The sequence below is a fragment of the Rhagoletis pomonella genome, unplaced genomic scaffold (assembly GCF_013731165.1).
Source record: "Rhagoletis pomonella isolate Grant_MI unplaced genomic scaffold, Rhpom_1.0 Rhpom_scaffold_01781, whole genome shotgun sequence".
Classification (NCBI taxonomy): Eukaryota; Metazoa; Arthropoda; class Insecta; order Diptera; family Tephritidae; genus Rhagoletis; species Rhagoletis pomonella.
Genome location: NW_023460335.1, coordinates 1 through 25,332, shown reverse-complemented (window position 1 = coordinate 25,332; position 25,332 = coordinate 1). Strand labels below are relative to the sequence as shown.

General features: G+C 34.8%; 1 protein-coding gene across 1 annotated transcript in view; it reads right to left on the bottom strand.

Moving 5' to 3' along the window:
- LOC118752730 (retinal homeobox protein Rx-like) overlaps nucleotides 1-21,206 on the bottom strand; it is a gene marked incomplete at its 3' end in the record, with an annotated part of 34,119 nt that extends 12,913 nt beyond the window's left edge. The window contains exons 1-2 of the mRNA XM_036487610.1: nucleotides 20,680-21,206; nucleotides 10,130-10,249 (exon numbers count right to left, since the gene is read on the bottom strand). Coding sequence (XP_036343503.1) covers nucleotides 10,130-10,249; nucleotides 20,680-21,061 — 502 coding nt within the window. The remainder of the gene's footprint in view (nucleotides 1-10,129; nucleotides 10,250-20,679) is intronic.
- Nucleotides 21,207-25,332: the final 4,126 nt, after the last annotated feature.

The following is a 25,332-nucleotide window of genomic DNA, read 5'->3' as shown; positions in this document are numbered from 1 at the left end:
ATTCTTATATGTCCATGTCACGCTTATACAAATTCATTAGAGTTCTTATTGCTGCTCAATTTAATGCCGCATCAGTCGATACGAAAATGCATTTATCTCAATCTTAATGATGTTCTTGAGAAGCCACTTAGCCACGCATAACCAATCAAACAATACGATGGACAGCAATTAGAGGGAGGGAAACAGAAGAACAAGTTATTACTGAATGAAAACTGGCAAGGTAATATTAGGCTTATAACGGCTGTGGGCAGACGGTTGCCACGATCTCAAAATGTTACACAAAAATAGACTTGTGCGAAACCGAGAAAGGTCAGGGTAGAGAAATAACAACATGGGTAAACATGTCGTGGTTGTGTGGGCTTGGTAGGTGCAGGGTGTGTAAAACCCGCCCTCAGCCTTCTCGCGGCACTTACGGACGAAGGTGAACGGCGATGTAGCTCTCGAGAGCCCAAGCATGGTGTCCATTGGACCCAATGGCGATGAAGGCTACGATCAGTTTATGAGTTACACCCAACGGAAATAGAGTTGGGATGAACTCGTCTCTAGAAGACGCAGCAGAAGTTGATTTCTGGTCCGGGGTTGGGCTCGATTCCCGCGCGCAGTATACCTAAGGATCCGAAGCAATGCGGCTGTAAGGTATTGCTTCATGGACGAAAAACAATTGATAGGATTCGCCTTACTGGACGGGGTTAGGTCCCCGTAACAACAGCCTTTGGTCGGAAAAAACCCGAGTCATTTCGGTACGTGGCCTTAGCTGGAAAAGTAGCGCGCACTGCTGGCCACACACCACAGCGGCCACCAATTTTCCAATCATAAAGCGTTTCAATTGCTTTCAAAAAAATTAATTACTACTTTCGTACTAAATAATCTAAAACGCTGAGTGGCTGATCTCTCTTCCTCCCATTTCGCTGCACCCACTCTAGCAAGCAATAATTTCATATAAATGGTAGCTTAGGCATCAGCTGTCAGTTTAAATGCATTTTGACAGTTTGAAGCGCACTTTAATTCAGATTGACCCCACTCGCATTCAGCATCTCGCTTCTGCCATTTAAGGTGCGCCTTTGTTAATATACTATATACAAACATATGTACATACATGCATAAAAAGCACTGGGAGAGCCTGGCAACTGGCAACCTGCCTACCCACTCACGCGCCGCACTTTAATTTGTCTACGGCTGACGTATGTACATGTGTATGTATGTATTGCCCGGTCATTAAGATCTTTAATGAGGTTATTAACAAATTGTGAGCAACTCAATTCAATTCACTTGTCTGTCCGAACGTATGACTGTCGACTAATTTGTCTTAAGCCATGACTGCTGGCCAGGGCTGCCAATTTAGCTCTGCTTTTCCCGTCGAATCTGGCTTTTTCGAAATCCATTTAGCGGCAGGAAATGAGAATTTGCGGCAAGCGGGGAATCCAGCTTTTTGAAGAATTTTTTGACGGATTTTTAGCTTTTTCCCTTAAACAATAAATACGTACATCAATGTGTATTTAAGATTACCAGATAATTTCTATTACCAGATAATTTCGATACGTTTAAAAAAGTTAATATGTTTTCTGTAGGCAATGCTTACGCGCATCGCATGAGGAGATAGAAGACGTTCTAAAAAATTTTAATTACAGTTTGATATCATAGAATAAATAGTAATTCAGTTTAATAGCATTAATTTTGTAAAATAGAATAATATAACCAAGTCATACATTCCAATTTGGGCAGAAGTTCAAACTTATATGTACGGATGCAGGTGGCAACAAATTGTTTTTCGATCTGGCGGAATTTGAATTCATTTACTTTCACTACCTTGGTCTAATGCAGACCTTGAACTTTATTCAGTCAACTAAACTTGGTGAAAGCAAGTCTTATTTCTTTTATTAATTTAATTTTAATTTCAAGTAGTGTTTCAAATGAATTGCTTAAAATTACATAAATATTTTCACCTATTTATTTGACAGGTTTTGTTTTGTGGGATTTAGCTTTTTTCCAGCGGGTTTTTATAAAAAACTGAATTTTTTCACTCGAAAACAGTTGGCAGCACTGCTGATGGCTATACCATGGCGTTCGCATACATACAGTGACTCAAACAAATGACCACGCGTTGCTTTTCTTCAAATATTCATAATGTTTTTCGAACTACATTTTTTTTGTTGTTTTTATATAAAAATATGTTTTAAGCTTGAACCAAAACCGCGTAAGTCACAGTTTCAAACTTTGGGCGTGTGTTAATCGGTAAAAAAGTTCTATGGAGAAAGCTGTTAAATAATATTTTTACTATGGTGAGAGAGTTTTGCCAATTTGCGATGTGAAATGAAATCTTTTTTGACAGCATTAAATTTTCGATAACTGCAGATTTATGCGGCACAAAATATTACAAATTGAAGTGAAATTAATATTTTAAGAAAACATCTACCATCGCTGATCGCAATTCATCAATTTAAGCTTTTATTTTACAAAAAATTTTACACATCAGCAATCTTTGCGTTTGTCAAAATTTTCTATTCATTTGTCAAAAATTTCACTAGCCTCATTTGCTACTGAAATTTTATTCACCTCCTAGTTGTCAAAAATTTACTCGCCGCGAACTTTGTTACCGATTCTTTATACAAAATTTAGCAAAATTCATCAGATTTTCATCAAACTTTTTATTCTGAATTTTAAGAAAATTTTTGGGTATGCAGTATAAGTATGAATTTCTTATGAAATAAAACGCGGGAGACCGTCAGCAACAAATTGCGCTTTTTGTATTAAAAAACCCGAAAAAGTAGCCTAAAAAAAAAATCTTAAAAATCAGCGCAATTTTTTGGCAGTTTGAAACTTACACTACTAAAATTGTATGGGCTATAAAGCTGCATACCCAAAAATTTTCTAAACATTCAGAATAAAAGGTTGAAATTTTGATGAAAATTTGTTGAATTTTCTTAAAGTTTGAAACTGTGATTTACACGGTTTTGGTAAAAAATTAGACGATATTTTTATATAAAAATAACAGAAAAAAATTAGCTGGAAAAATTTTACGAATATTTAAAAAAAAAAACGCTTGGTCATTTGTTTGAGTCACTGTATGTATGCATGTAGCTATGTAAGAATGCCATTAAAGGGATGATTTATAAATGCAATTTTGACTGCGCGTGAGTGTAAATGAGTTTGCGTTTTTCCTAAATGCACTCTTTTTTGCCATACGGACTATCGACATCTACTTTTATTTGGATTAAACTGTCAGGTTTAACATTTTGTAATACTCATACGCAGTGTACCACATATCCATATATGTATGTATCTATGTATGTGTGCTTTACCGTCGAGTCTATTGAAATGCTTGCATTATGGTAGTGTTTCTTGTTTTATTTTTGTTGTATTGCCACTTAATGTTTTTGCAGTTTTATTGACTCATTAAATTTGCAAGTAATTCGATTAATTTTGTGTCTCTATACTCGCTGCCGGCCAGCCAGCCAGCCAGCCATTCAATTATTGTGACAACTAGTAACGCCTACTAGCCGCTTAAATTTATTTGACGGCAACAGCAGCAGCTAAGTGATGTGAGTGAGTGACTTTCCAGCTGCTACTCTGTTCGATGAACAAATACGCGGGTATACAGGTGGTATACACACACACGCAGGTATGTACACTCACGCACGCCTACAGTAGCCATTTTTAATTGATTTTTATATTTGTATTGCGTTGCGCTTAATTGGTTTTAGGATCTACATAGAGGTTTGCAAAAAAAAAAAAGGAAATCAAAAAATTAAAATCAAATAAATTTAGTTACACAATGGCAAGTCTGTGGCGGAGTCAGAGCCTTCACGCATTAAATATATGTGTAGGTATGTAGTATGTAAACGGTAAAAGCAACGCGCGCCGTAATTGGTTGGAAGGTGTTGTTATTGATTTTTTTTGTTTACTTTTGTATAATATCGTGGCTTATTATCGACGTAATTAAAACATAATTTATTTAAAGCTTTTCTTGTGCATCGAAGGTTACATGTGTATGAATATATAAATAGAAATGTAAGTATGTACAAAGCTACATACATACATATGTATGTGGTGTTTCGTGGAATACATAGGCATTTCCATAATACCCACACACAGACGCATTTTTTAACTCCGCCATTAAATAATGTCTACTTATTTTTTGGGAAATATGGTAATTAACAAAAAAATAAATAAAATAATAATTACAATAATTATCTGCTCATAAATACACACTAATTAATGACATTGATTGAATAACCAAGTTATGGTTAAGATAATTAAATATTGTGTTCACACATTGCAGTCAAGGGCAGAGAATTTCAATATTACAAAAACAATCGACCACTTTAATTGAACCTATGACCTCCGAATATAATTATTTATATAAAAACTCTAATTATGTTGTCAATGGCATATACATATAGTCACATACGAACATATGTATATATGTGTGTGCATTACATACCCCACAGGGATTGTTCGTTACCCAAAAATATATACAACATGGGAGTACTTTGAAATCAAAAAATATATACAGGTAAATATATATGCTAAAAGTTGTCGATGTGTGTCCATGATCAAAAACCAACTTTTCGTAGGAACGGTATAGAATTATAGAAAATCAATATTTTTCGATAGAAAAACTCTGGTTCTCTTCGGGAGACTTCGCATAACAGTACACAATTGTTTATTTAACCATTTTTTAATACTACAAGACTTTTTATTTATCCCCACCATTGCAATTTCTGGCATTTTCTAGAGGTTCTGGGGAACCTATAAAATATAGTTAACTTATAACAAGGAAAGCCCCCATTACCTGAGAGCAAATAGCTTACGGTGAAAAACATGTCAGGAAATGTTGGCTCTAATTTGTTGCCCACCTTTGTATGTATGTATATGTACGTACATACATACACATGTATCATATACCAGTATTAGTACGTATAGATTTGTTTGCACACACATTTGTAATTGTCACCGCGTCATGTCATTAATTTGATTTTATTACTGTCATTTTCGTCATGAATCACGTTACTTAATTGCTCAAAGGACGAAACCATCTATTAAAGAGAATCAAAGATTTTAATTAAATGTTCGAGGCATTTGTTCAGTCTGTTTACTGGGCGTGTGTCATGACAATTTCATATACACACATACATATATACGTAGTTGTCGGTGGTTTTGCATGCACAAATATAGATACATACACTGCCGGAACAAAGTATTGGCTAGCACATTTTTCACAAAACTATATGGAAAAATTTTTATTCTAATATTTTTCCGCAAATTTTATATAAAAATATGGTTCATTCTGTAACAAAAAACATAACAATATAACTCCTAAACTTTGTGCAAAACTAGCGAAAATTCAGCAAATTTTCAACTTTTTAATCAGATTTTTTCGATTTTTTGTGAGTATGCAGCTTCGCAGCCCATTAAATTCTAGTACAGAAAAATGTAAGCTCGGAGCTAGTCAAAAATCGAAGATTTTTTTTGTTAAAGATGTTTTGCATTTTTTTTTTTATGTATGTTACCGCATAATTTTGGACCACGTCAACCGATTCCGATATTTAATTCTTTTTGCATCGGAAAGGTAATGTCTCAGAGGTGGTCCGGTTTAGATCCGATATATATTTTTTTATATGAGAATTGAACTCGTTTTTTTTTCGCTAAAAATTACTTGTTTCCATATAAAGTATTTTCGAAAAAAAATTTTTGTATGGAAGAGACTACGTGAAAAAAAATTGCCAAAAATCAACGGTAATTCCTAGCTACCTAAAATTTGTACACTATTATAATAAAATTGATTGGGCTACAAATCTGCATACTCAAATAATTTTAAAAAATCTTATTAAAAATTTGAAAGTTTGCTGAATTTTTGCCAGTTTTGCTCAAAGTTTAGGAATTATATTTTTATGTTTTTTGTTGTGGAAAGAACCATATTGTTCTAAAAAATTGGCGAAAATTGTTGCATATATTGTGAAAAATTTGCTGTGCCGATACTTTGTTCCGGCTGTGAAAGTGACTGCCTTAAGTTGCGTTTATACTCAATAATGTGTCAACGTTACGCAACATCCCCATCAATGGAAAATGCCTTACTTAGCGAATAAGAAATTTTGCAGGAGAAATAAACAGCTTTTAAAACTAATAAACGAAATGCTGCTTTGGTTTGCATGGCCTCATTTCTAAATATTTTTCTCAAATGGCAATAAATCATAAATATTCCGACAACTTTAGCAGTGATTACATAGCATTTGCAACTATTATTTCAACATTAACATGTTGCCCACAATACAAGTACAAATACAAAGCGGCACCGAAAGGAAGCCAACAGGATATTGAATAAAGGTCAAGAAGGCGATGAAAAGTTCACGTACATACATATGTATGCGTATACGAATATGCATAAGCAGACTGTGCAGCTGAAGTAGAAAAATATGATAAGGAAGTCTCCAATTTCTAAGTGAAACAAATACAAAGATTTTTAAGATGAATTCTTCCATCCATACAAATACCTGAGGATACATATACGCCGTATAGTGCCCCGCATTTGAATATTTGCTATGAGCGTAGCAAATTTGCTAAATATCTGAATCTGATCTGAATTAAAGTCAAGGAAGTGATAAATATAAAAACGAAAAGACGAAAACACAAAAAAAAAGAGAAAAAGAAAAAGATAAAATTGAAGGATGACATATCATGTTGTGTTGTATTTTGTTGTATTGTATTATGTTGTGTTGTGTTGTATTGTATTTTGTTGTGTTGTTTTGTGTTGTGTTTTATTCTGTTGTATTGTATGGTGTTAAATTGTGTTGTGTTGTGATGTGTTGTTTTGCGTTGTGGATGTGGTATGTTATGTTATGTCATATTATGTTATGTTATGTAATGTAATGTTATTTTATGTTGTGTTATATTATGTAATGCTGTTATGTTATGTTATTTTGAGTTATGTTGTATCGTTTTGTATCGTATTGTGTTGTATTGTATTGTATTGTGTTGTGTTATGTTATGTTAAGTTATATTCTGTTATGTTGTTCAATGCATTTCTCCTTAATTCACTTTAATCAACTCATTTAAACCCAATTTGGCTCAGCTCAGCCCACCCCACCCCAACTCCCTTAACTTAAAAGGTTGAATTTCAACCGCTGCGCGAAAACTGGTCTAATTAAATGCCTAATAGAGATCCTCTCGGGTCTGCCGCCACAACCTAACCCAATCTAACCTCCGTCCGATGTATCCTAGGGTAGTCATCTTGCTCCATTTTCGTGCTTAACATTTTTGCTGATTTAAGTCAGGTTTTTTTTTTGCCCGAACCAGGTGCAAAACCACGCGAGCTGAGAACAGTACTCAGACTACTTGCCGTCCATTGTTTTGACCATTTTAACCGCACTTAAATCTGCATGATTTACGAATAAACTTAAGCAGATTGTCGAGTGTCAAAGAGCTCAGGTGTTCGTCTCTCAACACATTTGGGCTAAATGCCTCATATCTAATTCTTTCAAGGTGGGGCAGAGGCTGAAAAGATGTTCCACCGGCTCATTTCCTTCATGGCAGGATCAAATGCAGCTGTCATCCAATATAATTAAACAATCTAATTAAATGTCAATGCGAGCCCTAAACTAACCTGCAGGAAATGTGTCTAACTGTAAGCTGATTAGGAAGGAACTAAAGGTCACTATTCTCTGTATATTTTCCTTGGGGAGAGCTAACCATATTTCCACGGCGATGACGGCGAAATAGTCAACGCTGGTTACCTCTGCATGAGATGTCAACTAACTTGTACCAAACTACTTTTGGACATAAAATATCAAAACGAAAAACATTTATTTTTTTTTATTTTTTACTTCCTTTATTTAACATTACATATTTGTTTACATATTCTGCTGTAGATGATCCCATATTCAATTCTGTCAGACGTAACCTCAAAATGATAACATAAAATTTCGATCTTTATTTGTCCTGACTTGGAAAAAGTATTTGGGAAGTGCAGAAAAAATTGTGTGTTCAAAGTAAAATTTTTATGAGGATATTTAAATTGAAACTTGTTTAAAGAAAACAAACTCCCGATTACGTCTACATGACTCCGGCTTTACTTTTCAACTAGTTTTAAGGTAGCTTTTTGTACTGAACTAAAAGTTATATACATATTTTATCGAAATCCAGCAAAAGTTTAACTAAAAGTGGGATATTTTTAACATTTGATAATTTTTTCTGCAGGTTACGCTTTAATACACACCATGTCAATGGTCAAGGGAATTTTGTGATCTCTATATTACCAAACCACTTTTTAAATTTTTAGGTTGACGACTTTTGGAATACGCCTCAGTAATATGTAACCCTTGTAGGGAAAATTGGCTCTAATTGTATTTTTCTGTTGTTTTAAATTTTTGCACTTTGCTTAGCAACTATAACTGGCAAACATTATTATTTGCTGTATATCTGTATCGATATGAAACCAGAATGATCGTTTAGGCACAAAAATATTTAAACAAAAATATAAATAAATAAGCAATCAAGTTTTTAATTCTTAATTTTTAAATCCATTGAACAGTTATTCTGCACTAAGAGTTCTCCGTGGAGTTAAGAAATTATGCAGACTAACAATTTGTAATATCTTAATCGCGAAATCACATTAACACTTGTTTTCGTGTACAAAAGAAACTGACTTAAAATTAATGCTATTTCAAGCGGCATAATGGGGTACATATATATCTATGTAAGTAGCTACATCTAACCAATTTTATATGCAAGCATGTAGATGTACAGCCACTTTGTTTGTATGCCTCTTCCGTATCTACACTTAAGCATTAGCTTTCCAACACAATCAGCGTCATCCTTTACCACCTTCGCTTTTCGGTTTGGAATGCAATTTAGCAGATTTAGATGCACGACAACTGATAACGAGCGCCAGCGAAAGCGTTCGTCGATGCCAACTTTAGCTGATTTCGTGATTTCGTAAAAGGATTAAGCCGATTTCATTATCCTTCGTGCGCATTTGTTTTATTTACTATACATTTTCACAAATTCACGCGAGTGGGCGTTTGCTGGCGTTTTGCTATACTTTTCACACTTTGCAAATTTACTTTGTTTTCTTGAAAGTTTTAATGCTTTTTTGCGTGGGTGTGTTTTGTGCGCTTTTGGTACTCTTTTTTTTTTGCTTTTAATCCGGGGATTAGTAGACGATTTAAATGGATTATAATGCAATTTTGATTGGTGTCTGACGGTGATGTCGCCGAGCATGAAATCGCCCTTGTAGAACAGATGGTTTTTAGATTGACTAACTCCAAATAAATTTATTTGTGTAAACATTTTTTTTTATTGTCACACTTTCTTTTGCAATATGCGAAAATTGTTGGCGTTTTGTTCTGTAGAAAGCCACTGGGTGGTTATTTGAATGTTTTTTGTTTGAATGGATGCCTTATTTTTTATATTTTTTAAATGCTTGTAGTTGGGTTTTAATTCACGACAACTCAAAGAAAAGTCTCGAACAGGTTGTTTACTAAATTATTCTGCTTTCAATACTGCAATTCGCAGAGTCAACATTAACATTGAGATTGCGATGAAAATTGAGACGATCTTCTCTCGTAGTTGATCTCAAATAAGCTTTTAGGCGGCGCAAATGTTTTTTCATTCGCGGCAGTCGTATAAGGTAAAACACATATGACTCTAAGGACTTGATGAACATTTGGAAAAGCATCGGAGTTACAAATATCCAAAGCTTCAAATGAATTTTGAATATATCTTTTAAAATGGATATATATGTACATATGTATTTCTCAAACAGTTCACAACAAGATAAATCATCAAAATTTGGGGTTTTGTTAGGAAAGATGCAATCAAAATTAGACAAAATATCCCAGTGTTTTAGAAATGGACCTTGCAAATGCGTAATGAAAAAAGTACAAAAATAGATATTTCATCTTGAATTCAAAGTTCAACATATGCAGATCAATATTACAGCAGTAACTTATGTATTTCAATTACAATCTATCAACCGAAAACTAATCAATTCAAAATATATTCTACTCGTGTATGGATTTTCACAATCTGACGATCTATATCATGGTTCCAGAAAATTATAAAAATAATAAAAAACTATAAAATTAATAGCATCAATAGCTGACACCTGGTTCAAAAAAAAATTTAAACTTACCTTCACCGCCTTCATTGCGATTCTTTAGACCCAAAATGGCATCAATAGTATGTCGAGGGGTAAGAGTTTGACCGCCTGTGCCGAATTTGCGGGAGGTATCCTTTAAGTTGATATCGGCGTCTGAAAAGTGAAGTAAATAAAAAAATTAATCACAAAGTTGTAAAGTCAGCCCAAAAAATGTGCACTCGTATTAATAGAAAAAATGTGTAATCTAATAGAAAGTTTTTCATTTTAAGTACAACAAAATGCATTTTGAGTAAAAAATTAGGGTCCACAACATCGAATAACTGAAACTAGAAAGAGATAGAGATTTTAATGTCAGCGTCAGTGCAAAATGCCACGATTCTGTTTACAGAATATTAAAAATGTTTTTAATCAAGATATAAGCAAAGAAATGTTGTCAAAATGAGTATTTCTTTTCTAGGAACATTTTGACATGATGTGCGGGCTAATACTTCTTATCTAGAAAGTGACCCTAAGGGTAAAAACATAGTGGAGCGGAGAGCAAAGCAAAGAGCTAGCATAGAGCAAAGCTTCAATTACAAACATGTGTGTACCAGGGGCGCACCCAGGAATATATTTTAGGGGGGGTTTTATATTTTAGAAGATATATCACCGGAGTATACTGAAAATTCGCTTCAAGATAATACGCTCTTTGAAATACATTTATGCAAGTTTTATGTACAGTATGTAATAAATAAATAAACGGTTTAAAATTCATAAACTGCACTTTATTTACATAAGATTAACAGAACTCAAACATTTTTAACTGACTTCAAAAAAGGGGAGGTTATCAATTCATCGGAATACATAACTTTGCACCACGTGAACCGATTTCAATAATTCTTTTTTTATTGGAAAGATGACACCTCAAGGGTCGTCCCGTAATTTGGTTTAGATCCGATGATTGGATCATGAAGAAATTAACGGTACACCTAAATTTGTATATGAGAATTGAAGTCGATTGTGTTCTTTCCTTAAAAACTACTTGTTTAATAAAAAGTTCTATAAACTCAAGATGAGCTCAACTTTCAAAGGTACCTAATAAAAAATTTTAAAAAAGAGTCAGTAAAAATAAATTTATTGATTCCAAGAAATTTTTACACTTTAATGTTAATTTTTTCGATTTCTGGTTTCTGGTTTTCGATAGAGATGGTGATTTTTCACGATTGCCACATTTTTTTAATATTTCGAATACCGAAAAAATTATCTGAACTCTTAAGAAAAACGAAAAATTCATATAAAACCCCAAACCCACCCCTTGTGTGCGCTAATGGTGTGTACGCTTTGCTCTTCACTCTTTGATCGCCGCTCCAGTATGTTTTTAGCCTAAGTGAAGACCATTCGCTGAGAAAGTTTCGAAGATAAGGGAAAATTCGCTGATCCACGAAACTAAATTAACTGTTAAAATTTCACTTAATCATATTTGGTCAATGAATTCTTCAACATTTCTCCAAACTTTTAGACAATAAACACAAGCGGCGATGACGGTGTTGCATCCGTTGAAGCTGGCTATCGAAGGTAGTGAATTCAGCAATACGTTTCTCGTTAGCGTTCCCTTATTTGTTTTCTTCTATGCCAATAGATAGAGGAATGAATTCTATCATAGCACTAGAAATATATACTAGTGATGTGCGGTTCCGAGTATTGCATATTGCAATATGGGTATCTAACTGAAGAGGTTTAGGAAAGTTTACTGCCGAAAATATTTTTGGGGAGGGTTGCCACCTGTTTTAAATTTCGTATTTAATTAAATTGATAATGAAATATTACAATACGGCTATCAAACTGAAGAGGTTTAGAAAAGTTTACTGCCGAAAATGTTTGGAGGAGGGTTGCCAGTGTTTTGAAAAAATTTATGTAATTAAATCGATAACATAAAGTGAAGCAGTGAAGCACGCCGCGCATTTGCTAGTCTTTGTTATAAAGTAAAGTAAAGAAAATAAATAGACATGCATATATGTGCATATAACATCCATTTTTTAGTTGATATTTATGTTACAAAAATTCTACAAAAATAAAATCCTGTGAAAGATATTCACATTCGCTCGGCAATGGATGTACTTAGTGTACGATAAAATTGTTATTTTGTATGAAAATTACAGTATGTCCCAAATGGTTAATTACCGTTAGAATCGTAAGTTTTTTTCTGATCTAACAGCAGGGTTAATTACACTATTAAACAAATGTTTAACTTTTGAATTGGACTACGTTTTTTTTATGAATTTTGTGATAGAATTAAAAAAAAATAAAATATTTTTTTGGTTACCGAAATATCGATTGACATCATCTCATCTTAAAATTATCGATTTCAGTTGATGCAACACATTTTTTTGGCCCTTCTGCTTATTATTGTCGTTATATCGAGCTCTAACCGCCAAAATAACGTTAGCGACATTTTTTTCAAAATTTTCTTTTTGATGCAGAAATGTATCTAGAAGCTCTAGGAATATTTCTGCATCAAAAAGAAAACTTTGAAAAAAATGTCGCTTACGTTATTTTGGCGGTTAGGGCTCGATATACATATGTATCCATTTCCTTAATTAAAACTATTCCTATAAATTATTTTCAATTTGAAAATGGACTTAATTGTAACCTAATCTACAATTGTTATACATAAAAAATAAGGACATTAGGCAGAGTTAGTATTCTACATTCTATTATACCATTATCTCACATTCGCGCAAACCTAATTTAATACTAATACTTATTTACATACTAGTATGTGCATTCTTATGCAGACTTGGCCAACTTACAAGCCAGTGAAAGTCACTTGAATACAATTTCCATTAAATTAAAAAATCGGAATTACACAATTAAAATAATGAATGCAATTAAGCGCACGAGCCTGTCATAAATTTGTAAGCAATTTTTAATAGCATTAAAAGTGTACCCCAACACCACCAGCACAACGGTTGCGTACTCTCCTCTTAACCATCTCAAATGAATCACTCACTCATAGTTATATACATAGATATGCACTTACACCTATGTACATATGTATGTATGCATAGTTATATTCAAACTAACTCACTTCGCAATGGGTGGAGGTGGATGTCATTTATTGGCGACATGTTTGTTTTTAACGAGGTAAACACGGTAATTACCAATCGTTTCGTGCGCCGAACTGCAAATCGCCACACGAATGTCACTAAATTTGCTGCGGAAAATGCATGCAAACATGTTTTGGGGAGTGAGATAAAGTTGCAGGATAGCGAAATTAGTTAGTGGCTGACTGTTGCACTTTTATCAAAAACCAAAAATCACTTTTATGACAATTTGTCATGACAGGCAGCAGGCGCAGTTTGGCAAGTCACGAAAAAGCAATATGGCGGCCGCCGGACGTTGCTGTGTCACTGCTGTCGTTGGATGCAGCCCTGCAGTGAAAGTTTGAGGCGGACGCGTGTGAGGACTGATTTCACAATACATACTTGTTGGGTAATCTTCAACTAGTGTTTAATAAAATCTTGTATTTTTACTGTTCGATTAAACTTGAAAAGAATTTTGAAACGCATCCCTTGTAAAGTGTTGAGGCAAATTCGTTCTAAACGAGATCATCTTCCCACCCTGTCGGAAACCTTAAAGTGGTATACAAATTTTGAATTCACGTATGCCACCAATTCGGAACCAACCTCTTTGCGCTGCAGCGAAAGAAGTTTAGGCAAAGCTGAATCTGGTGCAATTCCTACGCAAACAATGAATTCATCATTGAGCATTCACATCCAGAATGGACAATGATAAAAATTAGTATAATTTGGGTTAGTTGTTCCCAGTAACAAAACACCTTATCTAAAGTAGGGATCACACGATTTGTATATTTGTACAGATTTTTACATTTTCACCGTTAAAGAGTCATGTTGTTTGGAAAGTTGATATTGAGCTAAACTCATTCCCGATCAAAACTTCTAAATAGACAACACCACTCTGTGACATTGCCAAATATAAAAATGCACAAATCGTGTGATCCCTGCTTAAGAATATTTTTTTTTGGGGAAAGCAGAACCTTATTTCAATGTAGTAACAGGGCAATTCTGGCAACTGCCTTTCAATCCGCACAGTTTTTCGAAAGACAAAAGTCAATTCTGGCAACTATCTTAAAAGCTCTTTACTGTCTTTCGAAGGAGTTATTGAAAGATCAGCTAACGAGGAGGTCTTAGCGGTTCGTTGTGCGCATTTTAGCAAAAAGGTTTTTTTTAATAAATAAAGTTTAAAAAATATGTATTTTTTCTTATTAAAACAATAGAAACTAATACAATGACATTTAAATTAAAGAAATAAAAAATAAAATAAAATGAAAATAAAGCAAAAATTAATAAAATATATTTCTAAAAAATTAATGCAATAAAAAATGAAAATATATATACATACATATCTGAAAATTAAATTAGAAAAAGAAAAACATAAATCACAATACAGTAGATACTTAAAAATTAAAATTAAAATATTTTTTTTTGTAAAACAAATTCTACAAATTAAAAGAAAATTCTTAAAAAAACGAAAACCAAAGTAAATTAAAAGAAGGAGAAAGCAGTGAAATAACTTTTAAAAATTAAACTAAATTTTAAAAAATATTTTTTTCTAAACAATCAAATCCTAAGATTGAAAGTTAAAGTTCAAACGGGCTCCTAAAAATTAAATGAAATTAAAAAAATATATTTTTTTTAAGAATAACATCTGAAAGTTAAGATAAATTCAATTTAAAAAAATTTAAAAAGAACTAAAACATAATAATATTCGGAAAACTAAATTAAATTAAAAAATATGTATGAATTTTTTTTTACAAAAAAAAATCTAAAATTTCAAAGAAAGTTTTATTAAAAAGAAAATAAGTAGAGAAATGTAAGAAAAAAAGCCGCTGGCAGGGACTCGAACTCGAATCTTTCGAAAGCTCTCTTTTGCTTTGTTCGCTCGGCCATTGCGACTGTTGGAGATATTAGAGATTAGATTTTCACCTCAAGTGGTGAATGAAAGAGCTTTTTTTCTAAGACTTTTGTGCTAAAATAACAAAAGTGTTTCCGTGTTTCCAACTATCTTGCCATTTGTCTTTCATTAGTCTTATGAACTATCTACTCTATCTTAGCCAGAATTGACTGAAATTTATCAAAAAGACTATCTACAATAATAGTAAGACTACATTGGAAGGATAGGCTAGGTTAGTTTAAATGGCAGTCCCGTGGGTCTGTTGTGATAACGTTTGAGGAGATGGTCTAGTTCCCTTCCACTCATCTAAAACAGAACACAGCTGCATTTTGGTCCGCTACACATTAAAAAAAAGAATGATGAACCAAGGGTCTTCTAAAGCCCGCAAGAGCAGTACAGTGACAGAGAAAGTGCTCTATGTATATTTTCAATTTAATCATCAATACGAAGTCATTGGCCGTCAGGCTCATTCTATTTAAGTACTACCATGCCTTCCTATAACTAAAGCAGTGACCGATTATAATACCGGTCAATTGCCTGAGCATGTTTATTAAGTATGGAATCTAGATAAATGAGTACGCAAGACCTTTCATTACCGGAGCTGGGCTAGGTTTGTCGAGTCATCCTTCAAGTGTGTTCCGTCGACCATATTTTATTTTCCCTCTCCAAGAAGTGTGATTTAAATTATGAGCTGCTGGTTAATATCGGTAGGGAGTGAGAGGAGTTGACGTAGTAAAGGGACATTTTTCCCGCGCAAGTTCGGGACTTGGGACGCACACTATGAGCGTTTCTAATTTTGTAAATAACTGGTTAAAGACTTGCCTGCATTCTATCGGCATCGTTGTCGAGTGTTTTCAGTGACCTCACAGCTGCTTACCTGAGTATATAGCTATGTAATTACTGAAGGCAGAGAAAAAAAAGAGGCGATAAGCCAAAAGTGCAGCTTCTTGTATAGCTTCCAAAATGGAATACATGTTAAGAATATATTCTCAGATTTGAAGGGCGTGTAGTCTAGTGACCTAAGAATGTTGGGTAATTGGATATAAAACCGATGTGTCCAAATATCGACTGCCGAGTGGAAGATCGACCTATCGCGGCAGCCAGTTCGAAAACGCCCTATCTCATACAACTTTTCAAGAAGACGCTATTTCAGAATTTGATTGAAAACCCCCTTATCTGTGAATTTGGTCGCAGAACGCTCTATATGGCGGAGATAGAGCGTTTTCGAACTGGCTGCCGAGATAGGTCGATCTTCCACTCAGTCTTATAATTTTAAAAGTTCATGAGCTGCAAGTTAAGTAAGATTTGTTGGGATTTAGCAAATCCCTTGTTGAACCTTGGTGAGTCAAAAATTGCTGAACTAATGAGCCCGTGGTGCCTCCAGACTTTGACATGATATAACACTCGTAAGATAACAAAGCCGATTAAGTACGGGTGCGCGAACAACTAGTAGTACCCAAATCCCAAAAATTTGTTTTTTTTGAGGTCGCCTCTCAAGAGGCTATCGCAAATATCTGAGTTTATTTCCCATGAACTCCATCTGCCAGAGGCGGCGCAGAATTTAAAAATCTCTAGAAATCGATTACTAAAAATTTGGTTAAGCGATCTTCGTTTAATCCATGCGAAAACATCATCTTTAGTAAGGTCCTGTCATGGTTAATAATAGACTAGTGTTAAACCTAGTAATTGCATATCTATAGGGATACAAAAGTGCATAACTTTAAGAGATCTGTGCATACACAAACACACTGACAGGCTTTTCTGTGAGTGTGTGTATGCGCGTACGGATTTGTGCACATTATGCGGCGCGTGCTTAAATTGTTAATTGTTGACCTAAATTGTTGGTAAATAAGTGACGGTGAGATATAGCGGTCCGGCATTGCAGCTGGCTCATGGCTATAAAAATAAAGCCAATATATGTAAGTATGTTGGTAACTAAAGTTTAGAACGCATTGATGTATACTAAGCGCGAAGGCCTACATATTAGGAGTGTAAGTGAGCGGCATAATTTCGAAATACGAGTACATAGAGTGCAACATAACTGCGAACAAATTTTGAAAATTTTAAATTTTTTTTGTCGCTGGTTTAGGGCGCAACATGTATTCAATTAGGGTTGCAAGCGTGCGTTTAATGTGTATAGGGCTAAAAAAAAAATTATTTGCCAGTTTGTACATTAGCCCTGGTGAGCGTGTTCACTACACATTTGCTTTAATTAAATCAGAGGAACTTTACGGTTACTAATACTGTTTATTGGTATTGCAATTTGTTTATTTATGTTGAATGCTTTATTGCCTACACAAAGTGGACAATGAAAATGAAAATGTATTTATGAGTAGATTTTAATGCTTTTGGTAAAACGTGCCACATTAAAAAGGAAGGCGCAAATTCATTTGGAAGGCCATCAAAATTGACTAAATTTTAGCCGTACTTACGTGGACTATAAATTTGTTTAGTTATGTGTTTCGCTACCTGCTGTTTGACATATAATGACATTAAGTACTTGGGCTTCATCCGTGACAGGAAGTTGTCGTGGATGCCAAACATCGAAGAAAGGGCAAGGAAGCCATCATTGGCCTTTGGAAAGAGAAGGCGTCAAGACTCAGGAAAATCGATTGGTTGGCCGACTTAAGGACTGGACACTCTGGAGTTCTAGGTGGCTTCGTTTTCATCCCTGATCGCATGGATTACAGCGCCACCGAAGTGGCTCCTAGGAGCGGGCGGAACTTCAGTAGAGGAGGAGCTGTGAACTTTTTCACGGACGGATAGAAACAGGATGGTAGGGTTGGTGACGGTTTCTTCTGTCGAGAGCTTTCCATCAGTACCAAGTTCAGGCTTCCAGCCTGCTGTAAGAGGAAATGGCTGCTATTATGGAGGCGATGGGTCACTTCTCGGGAGTGCGATGACAGACACGGAGCATTTATTTATTCTGAGAACCAATCGGCTATCGGGGCCTTAAGTACGTTGGAGGTGCGCTCTATCTTGATTAAGGAATGTCTGCTCTCTCTCTCTCTCTCTCTCTCAGTCGAATCAGAATATTTCCGTTGTATACTCATTTAAGTTCCGCGTCACAACGAGCGGTGCAGTGCATATTTCCCTGCCAGCGAATAAGCAGCAGCTCGACTTGGCATGATCTGGCATGCGGAGAAGGTGTTGGCCAAAACACAAAGTTGCAAAGTGTCTAGGATTATGTGGTGAGCGTATGATACTTATCAAGCTTATGATGCTTCTCATATCCCTCTACAGAGAGGACGCCAGAGTTCTTGTCCTGCCCTTAGCAGACCCAGAATAGGTTTCTAGAAACAGGCATTTTGCCTTAGTTGGAAGCCGCCAAAAAATTAGAGTACAACAAAATATTAAAGTTTGAAGGGCTGCGATGTTCTTCAATATTACTCCTGGTACTCAGTGATTAGCTGTTTAATGTGGCCGTAGTTTATTTGGTAACGCTATGGACCTTAACGGTCTCTAAGGAGCCACGTAGTGTTAACCCTTAATGGGGTGCATAAATAAAATCACACAAGTAGTCGAATGGGGTCTCGAGCGACCCCAAAAAACTGTTGGAAAAGGATTTTAAGAATTAAATAAAACAAGGTGTGTATATTAGAAGTTCTTTAAATGAAACATATCTTCGGCTGGGAACGAAGATTAAAAAAAAATTTAAATTTTATCCCGCCAAAAAATATTGCGTTAGAGGGTCAATACTCAAGGGAAGAGCGATACGATTGTACACGCCGATGTTCTGCCGTGATTAAAGAAAGAAAGAGTTAAGTTATTGCGTTTGTATTATAGATATCGTCCGGTTACGAATATTACAATTTATAACAACAGTTTAAGCGTCCCACTATTTGAAAATAGTTAAAACAAAAACTTAATCAAGTGCAGCTGATTTGCCGCTATTTAAACTCGACAGCGTGGTTGTTGGTGTCAATTCTATACATACATTTGCTTATTTGCTTTTAAAAAAAGGAAAATGAATTAGCAACAAGAGTTTACGGGATGTACATAGCTCAGTGGCTAATGCTTCTGACTTTGAACATCGAATACGCAGGTTCGATCCCTGCTGAAGTATAGAAAAAAGAAGTCTGATGAGGAGATGTGGTGATCTCCGAAATAGTGCTATAACTTCTACCGCTTAGACTTTGTTGCTTTTTCAATTTTTCCTAATAAACAATCGTGGTACAAAGCTCAATAAAAATATTACGATTAATATTAAGTTTGGAAAGAAATTTAATTGAGTCAATTAACTTTTTAATTGAGCTACCGATTTTTGGTTGTCGCACACAGTCAGCTGCTTCCAGTGATGGAAAAGTTGGTACAATTGTACCCCTATTTACTGTGAAAATACATTCGGTACAGATACACAATTTTAGGTAAGTTCGGGAGGTAGTCAACCAACTTTTCAGGAAATCAGTTCGTATTTTTATTCACATTTCAACGCATTTTCTTTTGTGGGTAACTTTTCCAATGGCCTCCCTCCTTTGTGCAGGGGCATTACAATTGATACAAAATGGTGGTCAAAATAACGTAACTGTAGTTTGAACGCCATAAAAACTTCTTTTTAAAACATCAGATCGAAGAACTCGGAAGAAAATGATTCGCCTTTTCGAAAATATAGTTTTGTCTCGAAATGTTCGGAGAGATTCTTTTTATAGCCATTTTTTTATGTGAGTTCAGACGTTCATATATACTTATAAAAATACATTTATACTTTTGGGATTCATTTATCTATTTTTAGGTAAAGTTTTTCCGCAAAATTTAAAATTCAATTTTCCATGCCTGATGGAATAAATATCAGCTGTGAAAGAGGACCAGAAGTCAAATTTAAACATATAAAACATGAAAAAATGCATTCACTAGCACTCAATTAAGCACTAATTGAGCAATTGGGATTTTTTTATAAATCGATATTTTGGGGCGAATGAGAATTGTCCTTTAAATCCGAATTACGAGCATGTACACTAGACTGTCCCAAGAATATATGAAAAAAAAATTTGTATTAATAACTTGAATGAATAGGCAATGAAAGCTTTGGAAATGCGAAAAATTCGATATGTTTCCCATATTTTAGCGCATTTATAGTAAATCTGCATCTTTACATGTTTAATAGAACGGCAGGATTCTTCCCAAGGACATCGAAAAAATTTATTAAACTAAAATATCCTTTGCAATTTCATCCTTCAATATCCTTATATATATTAATAGGATTTAAATTAAAATTCTTCAAAATGCATTCAATCTTGAAGGATAATATTTTTAAAGGACATTTTGAACATGTTCCAAAAGGATAATTGAAAACAAAAGTTCTAATTAATATTTTGCTTTGAAATTTTCTTCTAATTGATACTCATATATCCAAATTTTGTGCAAACTTTGGAAATATATAATAATTTATAGTCCTTTGACTACCTGGTACAAAAACTAAAAACGCAGATTTACTAAATATTATGCCCTAATACTGTAGGCAGTATAGTAATACCATCATATATACATAAAAGTAAAATTTACTTTAACTGGAAATAAAATTTTGAACGATAATGAACAGCAAACAGACTGAAAACCGGCGGTATTACAAAAATATACAAACATATTAATTTTACGAAAAAAAAACAAAAAAAAAAAAAACATTTTAATACCTTCTGAAATGACCGAGTTATTATTGCTACCGCTCAAAAAATTCTGATCGAATTGCTCCAAATTCTTGAACTTTTCCACAATCAGCTGCAGATGCTTTGAATCGCGCACATTTTCCAACAAATGACGAATATTTTCCAGTTGTTTCGGCGGAAATTTGCCACCCTCGCCATTATTGGAAACAAGTTTCTCGAAAATATTTTGAAATGTCTGCTTTTGCATGCTGGAGATGCCGCTAAGAGCGCTGACACTGTTCATCACGGCGCCCGTAGAGGTGGCAACAGGCGAGGCGGGTGCTGATGACGTGGCGCTGTTTTTGACTGGTGGCGTTGCGGTGGAACGGCTGTTGATTAATGAGGGTGGTGGCGTAGTTTTTATATCCATTTTTTTTATTTATTTACTTTTTGGTTCTAGTAATATTTCTTTTTTTATTTAAGTATGTAGTATTTATGTCACAAATTTCCGTAAATACTCTCCACCAATACTGCCGACAGGGTCAAATACTACTTCGCATAACTACAAAACTCTTTTTTTTTTTTTAATTTATTCCTCTCTTAGTTAAAAGCACATAAAATCACAGAAACTATTTTTGTTTTTTATTTATTCTTTTGTTAATCAAATTCACAAAAGGAATTTTTACAATTTTTAAAACCACACATTATCCTCAGATTCGTTATGAAGCCATTGAGTTTGTTTTTTTTGTAGCGAAATTTGAGCAACTAACGAAACGCCGACGCTTTCGAGCTTCGCCAAATTCACGTGCGTAATCTTATCTCAATAATCGCTTCTTTTTTGTTTTGAATGTCGTCGACCCGTCAAAATTCCGTAACCGTTAAATTCCAACTTGACACAGACGCAGCGTTGCGTCGTCTAGTCTTCAAATATCGCGCTGATTGATGAACCGTAAAACCAGGTAGCCGCAGCTCGAGTGAAACACGAAGTACACTGCCACAACGCAAAGGTGGCAATAAACAAACGGCAAGACCAAACCGGTCGTTCAGGTTGCCTAGGCTGACATTGCTTAGTATTTTTTTTCGAGTTGTTTTACACATCGCCAGCCAGGTTGGCTGGCTGGTTGGTTGACTGGCTGGCTGTAGATAGGTTTGGTGTAAGTGAGTGTGAGGCGTGCAACAAATTCGAGTGCTCATAAATCGAATTGGGAAAACTGGTTCCGAGGGTTGAGTTGTAGTGTGCTGAGTAGTGGCACCAACAAACATTCATTTCTATGCATTTACATATGTGCTTTTCAGCAGAGCAGTTAAGTGTAGAGGGTGAAGAGTATTCGTTTGCTGGATGTGAATGCTAAGGGCGGGGCTTAGCAAAATATTGCGCTCACTAATACTGATATATGTAGGTACTGCTACAGGTATCTCGTGAGAGTGTGTTAGTGAAAAAGGATATTTTTAGTGAGCAAAAACCAGCTAGCTTGAGAAAAGCAGCTCAATTTTCCGGTAAATAGGTTTTTAATAAGTCTCAATTGGTAAATTATAAGTCAAATTTAAGATCTTCTCGTTTTTTAATAAATTCAAGTGCCGTAAAATTTTAAATAATAACTGGTATTTTAATATTTAATTTTTTTTATTTGTATATAGCCTGGTAGGAAAAGCGTTGGCGTATACGCCCAAGTAAGCAGTTACTTTTAACGATTTAATTTATTCAACAAATCCGAACATTTCTAAGGTGTAGTCATAGCAAGTGGCAAAAAATCCTGATTTCAGGCGACGGCAGACGAAAAAAAATTAATCCTTTATTTTAACCCCCTGTCCTTAATTTTTTTATTTTTTAAAGGACGCCTTTTGTCCTTTATTTCTGAAACTGTCCTTTAAATCGGCTCTACATTTTTCAAAGGTAAATTTTTTAACGCAGAATATGAAAAATAAAAATGTCCCTTATAAAATATAATGAAAACCTTCGCCAGTTTGTTTCGCACCCCACTTAAGGGTTTCTATTTAATCGGTAATCTTTGTACAATCTATCAAGCACAGGGAAAGTTGTGTCCAGGATCGTGTTGCACGCTGAGTTCCCGATTCCACTGAACGAGAACAATAAACGCCCTGCTGCACATTAGTTCAAAAGTGGAACTTAGTGCTCGTAATTCACTGAAGCCTTCATTTTTCACTTATTTTGATTAATTTTAATTTTACACTATTTGCAAGAGACCAGTTGAGCCTGATTTCTGAATTTTTAGTTGATTACATTAAATTTTTTAGTGCAAAATGCAGAAAAAGTAGCAATTTTGAAAAAAATTTATTCTCCTGTTTCAGTTAGTAAATGTTACATAACAAAAGCTAGTTGAAAACAATTGTATGGTTCTTCTAAAATAAAAAAATACACAAAAGAAAAATTTGAAATGTTATAAAAAAATGTTCATCAAAATAAATATTTTTCTTTTTGGTTTTTAATAAAAATTGGTTGAAAATTGAATTATGAATTATGGTACACGCATGTTGGTAGCAAAGGATGGCGAAGACCTAGAGCAGGGGAACTTGTACAATTAAATAATATAATTAGTTGGTAGATATTTGATTTATATTACGATATGGGTAAGGTACTTTTATCATACAAGTTGTATGTATGTATTCCAAATCATTTTGAAAAAAAAGCCCTTTATTTTACGTTGGTTAATATGGTCACCGTAGGTGTATGAGCACGAGTGGTTATTTTAACTTTTTTTAGTATGTATCTCTTTTTTAAATTTTCATTTAAATGCAATTTCGCGTTTATACAAATATGAAGATAATGCATTTTCTAAGATACGTATGTATGTGTGTCACAATTTTAATGTAACTCGTAATATTTGCTCATATTCTGCGTTTTAATTATGTAGGCACCTAATACAAATCGAGCATATTCCTTCTTCATTTCATTGAAAAGATCATAATAATGTAATAGATTGGCGCTTACACAATATGTTCGTGTTTGGCCGAGATTCTCCTACGATTAAAAATAAGAAGGTTTTCATCTTAAAGAAAAACCATAAATTGGGTTCTATTTTATTAGGTGGTTTTGGCTCAGTCTACCATTGTGAATAACTAATAAAAAGTCTGCGAAAATTTCCAAAAATGTTTTTTCTTTACTTCCTTTTTTTATTTCTTTCAAAAAATAACTGGTTTGTTTTGTTGAACTTACTTTTTATGAATGTTTGAGCTTTTACATAACTTCTCGAAACACTTTTCCATATAAATTTCGACATTTCACTCAAAATTTCTTATCTTACGAGGTTTTCATGCCTTTTTCCAGTTTAAGGAAATATCCTTTATTTTATATAAAGCGAATTGTAACCGAAAAGGTTTTAGTTTTATTATAATTCGAACTCAAACAGTTTAGGAGCGTTCACTAATATGGTTCAAGTAGTATCATCCTCAATTGGAATCTTGACAGCCTCCACAATAAAATTCTTGTAGTAAATCTTAACGCTATATTCGAATTTTGAGAATGGACCAACTTTTCCAAAGAGGAAGTAACCGTATAACTCTGTACCAGGGAAGCGCTGAACACCTGAAACTAGTCGAGGAAGTTTTGCTGCACTGTAGAGATTTAACGCTGCTTGGCTGTAAGTCATACGGCATCCTCCCTTTGAGCTGTTAATTAGGCTTTGAAAACGCCATAGTAGTCAGGGAGCCGCGCGGTTTACCCAGCAGCTGCTGTCTGGACTTCTTTTATAAAACCTGCAAATCGAAGCAAATAATTGGACTTGTGTAGTCTAGTGTGCATGCCAGGTTGCTGGAATAGTGCCCAGAATTTTGAAGTGACCGAACCTCTCTCTGTCTCTTTATGCGTGCGTTGCAGCTTCCTAGGACCTTGAGTCCATTCTCGCTTGATCAGCTATTTACGAGTCAGAGAGCGTTCTGTAAAAGTTCGCTTAGTGTTTGGAGATGCTTATCTGTTGCTGTGAGCGGCAATCACATTCTGTGTTTGTTAGCTACCTCTCGCTGCATACCTAGTCACGAACACGTCCCTCAACTCCGAGCAGATAGTTTTTCCCTCAAGAAAAAATCTTATAAGTTCCACCAGCGGCCGTTCCAGCACACACTTGAAAAAATGACCTCACGGAGTCTGGAAGAACAGTGTTAAAGGCACCTTCAATGTCAAGAAAGATTCTTGGGGAACCTTCTAAATTTTCAAAAACAATTTCATATATCGCAGTGTCAACGGATTTGTTTTTAGTATTAGCATGTTAACAAAAGATGCTATCGGATATGGACGTCAAGAAGTCTTTCTAAAATTTTAAGACAAAAGGAGCTGAGGCTTGTTGGCCTGGAGTAATTGAGTTTGACTGACATGAGATACCCTGTCTGACTTAACTATAAAGACTACAATAGCCTCAGTCCATTCTATATTTATGTGAGCGCTTGCTAAATTTCAGCGTGCAGCTGGTGCTGGATAGGTTAGGTTAGGTAAAGTGGCAGCCCCGTGTAACCGGAGCTCACTTAGACAGTATAAGATTGTCTCTTGTGATAACACAATTTGGAACGGTCCCCTAAATTTTATCGTTAAAACGCTCCGAGCTCCCCAGAGATCCTCGGGCCTATTTAGAAAGTGAGAGCTAAAGTACTTCGACCTTCGCCTCGCAAACGCTGGGCATCTAAGAAGGTAGTGTTGAGATGATTCCACCTCATCCTCTTCCAGGCAACTTCGACATAAGGGGTCCGGTA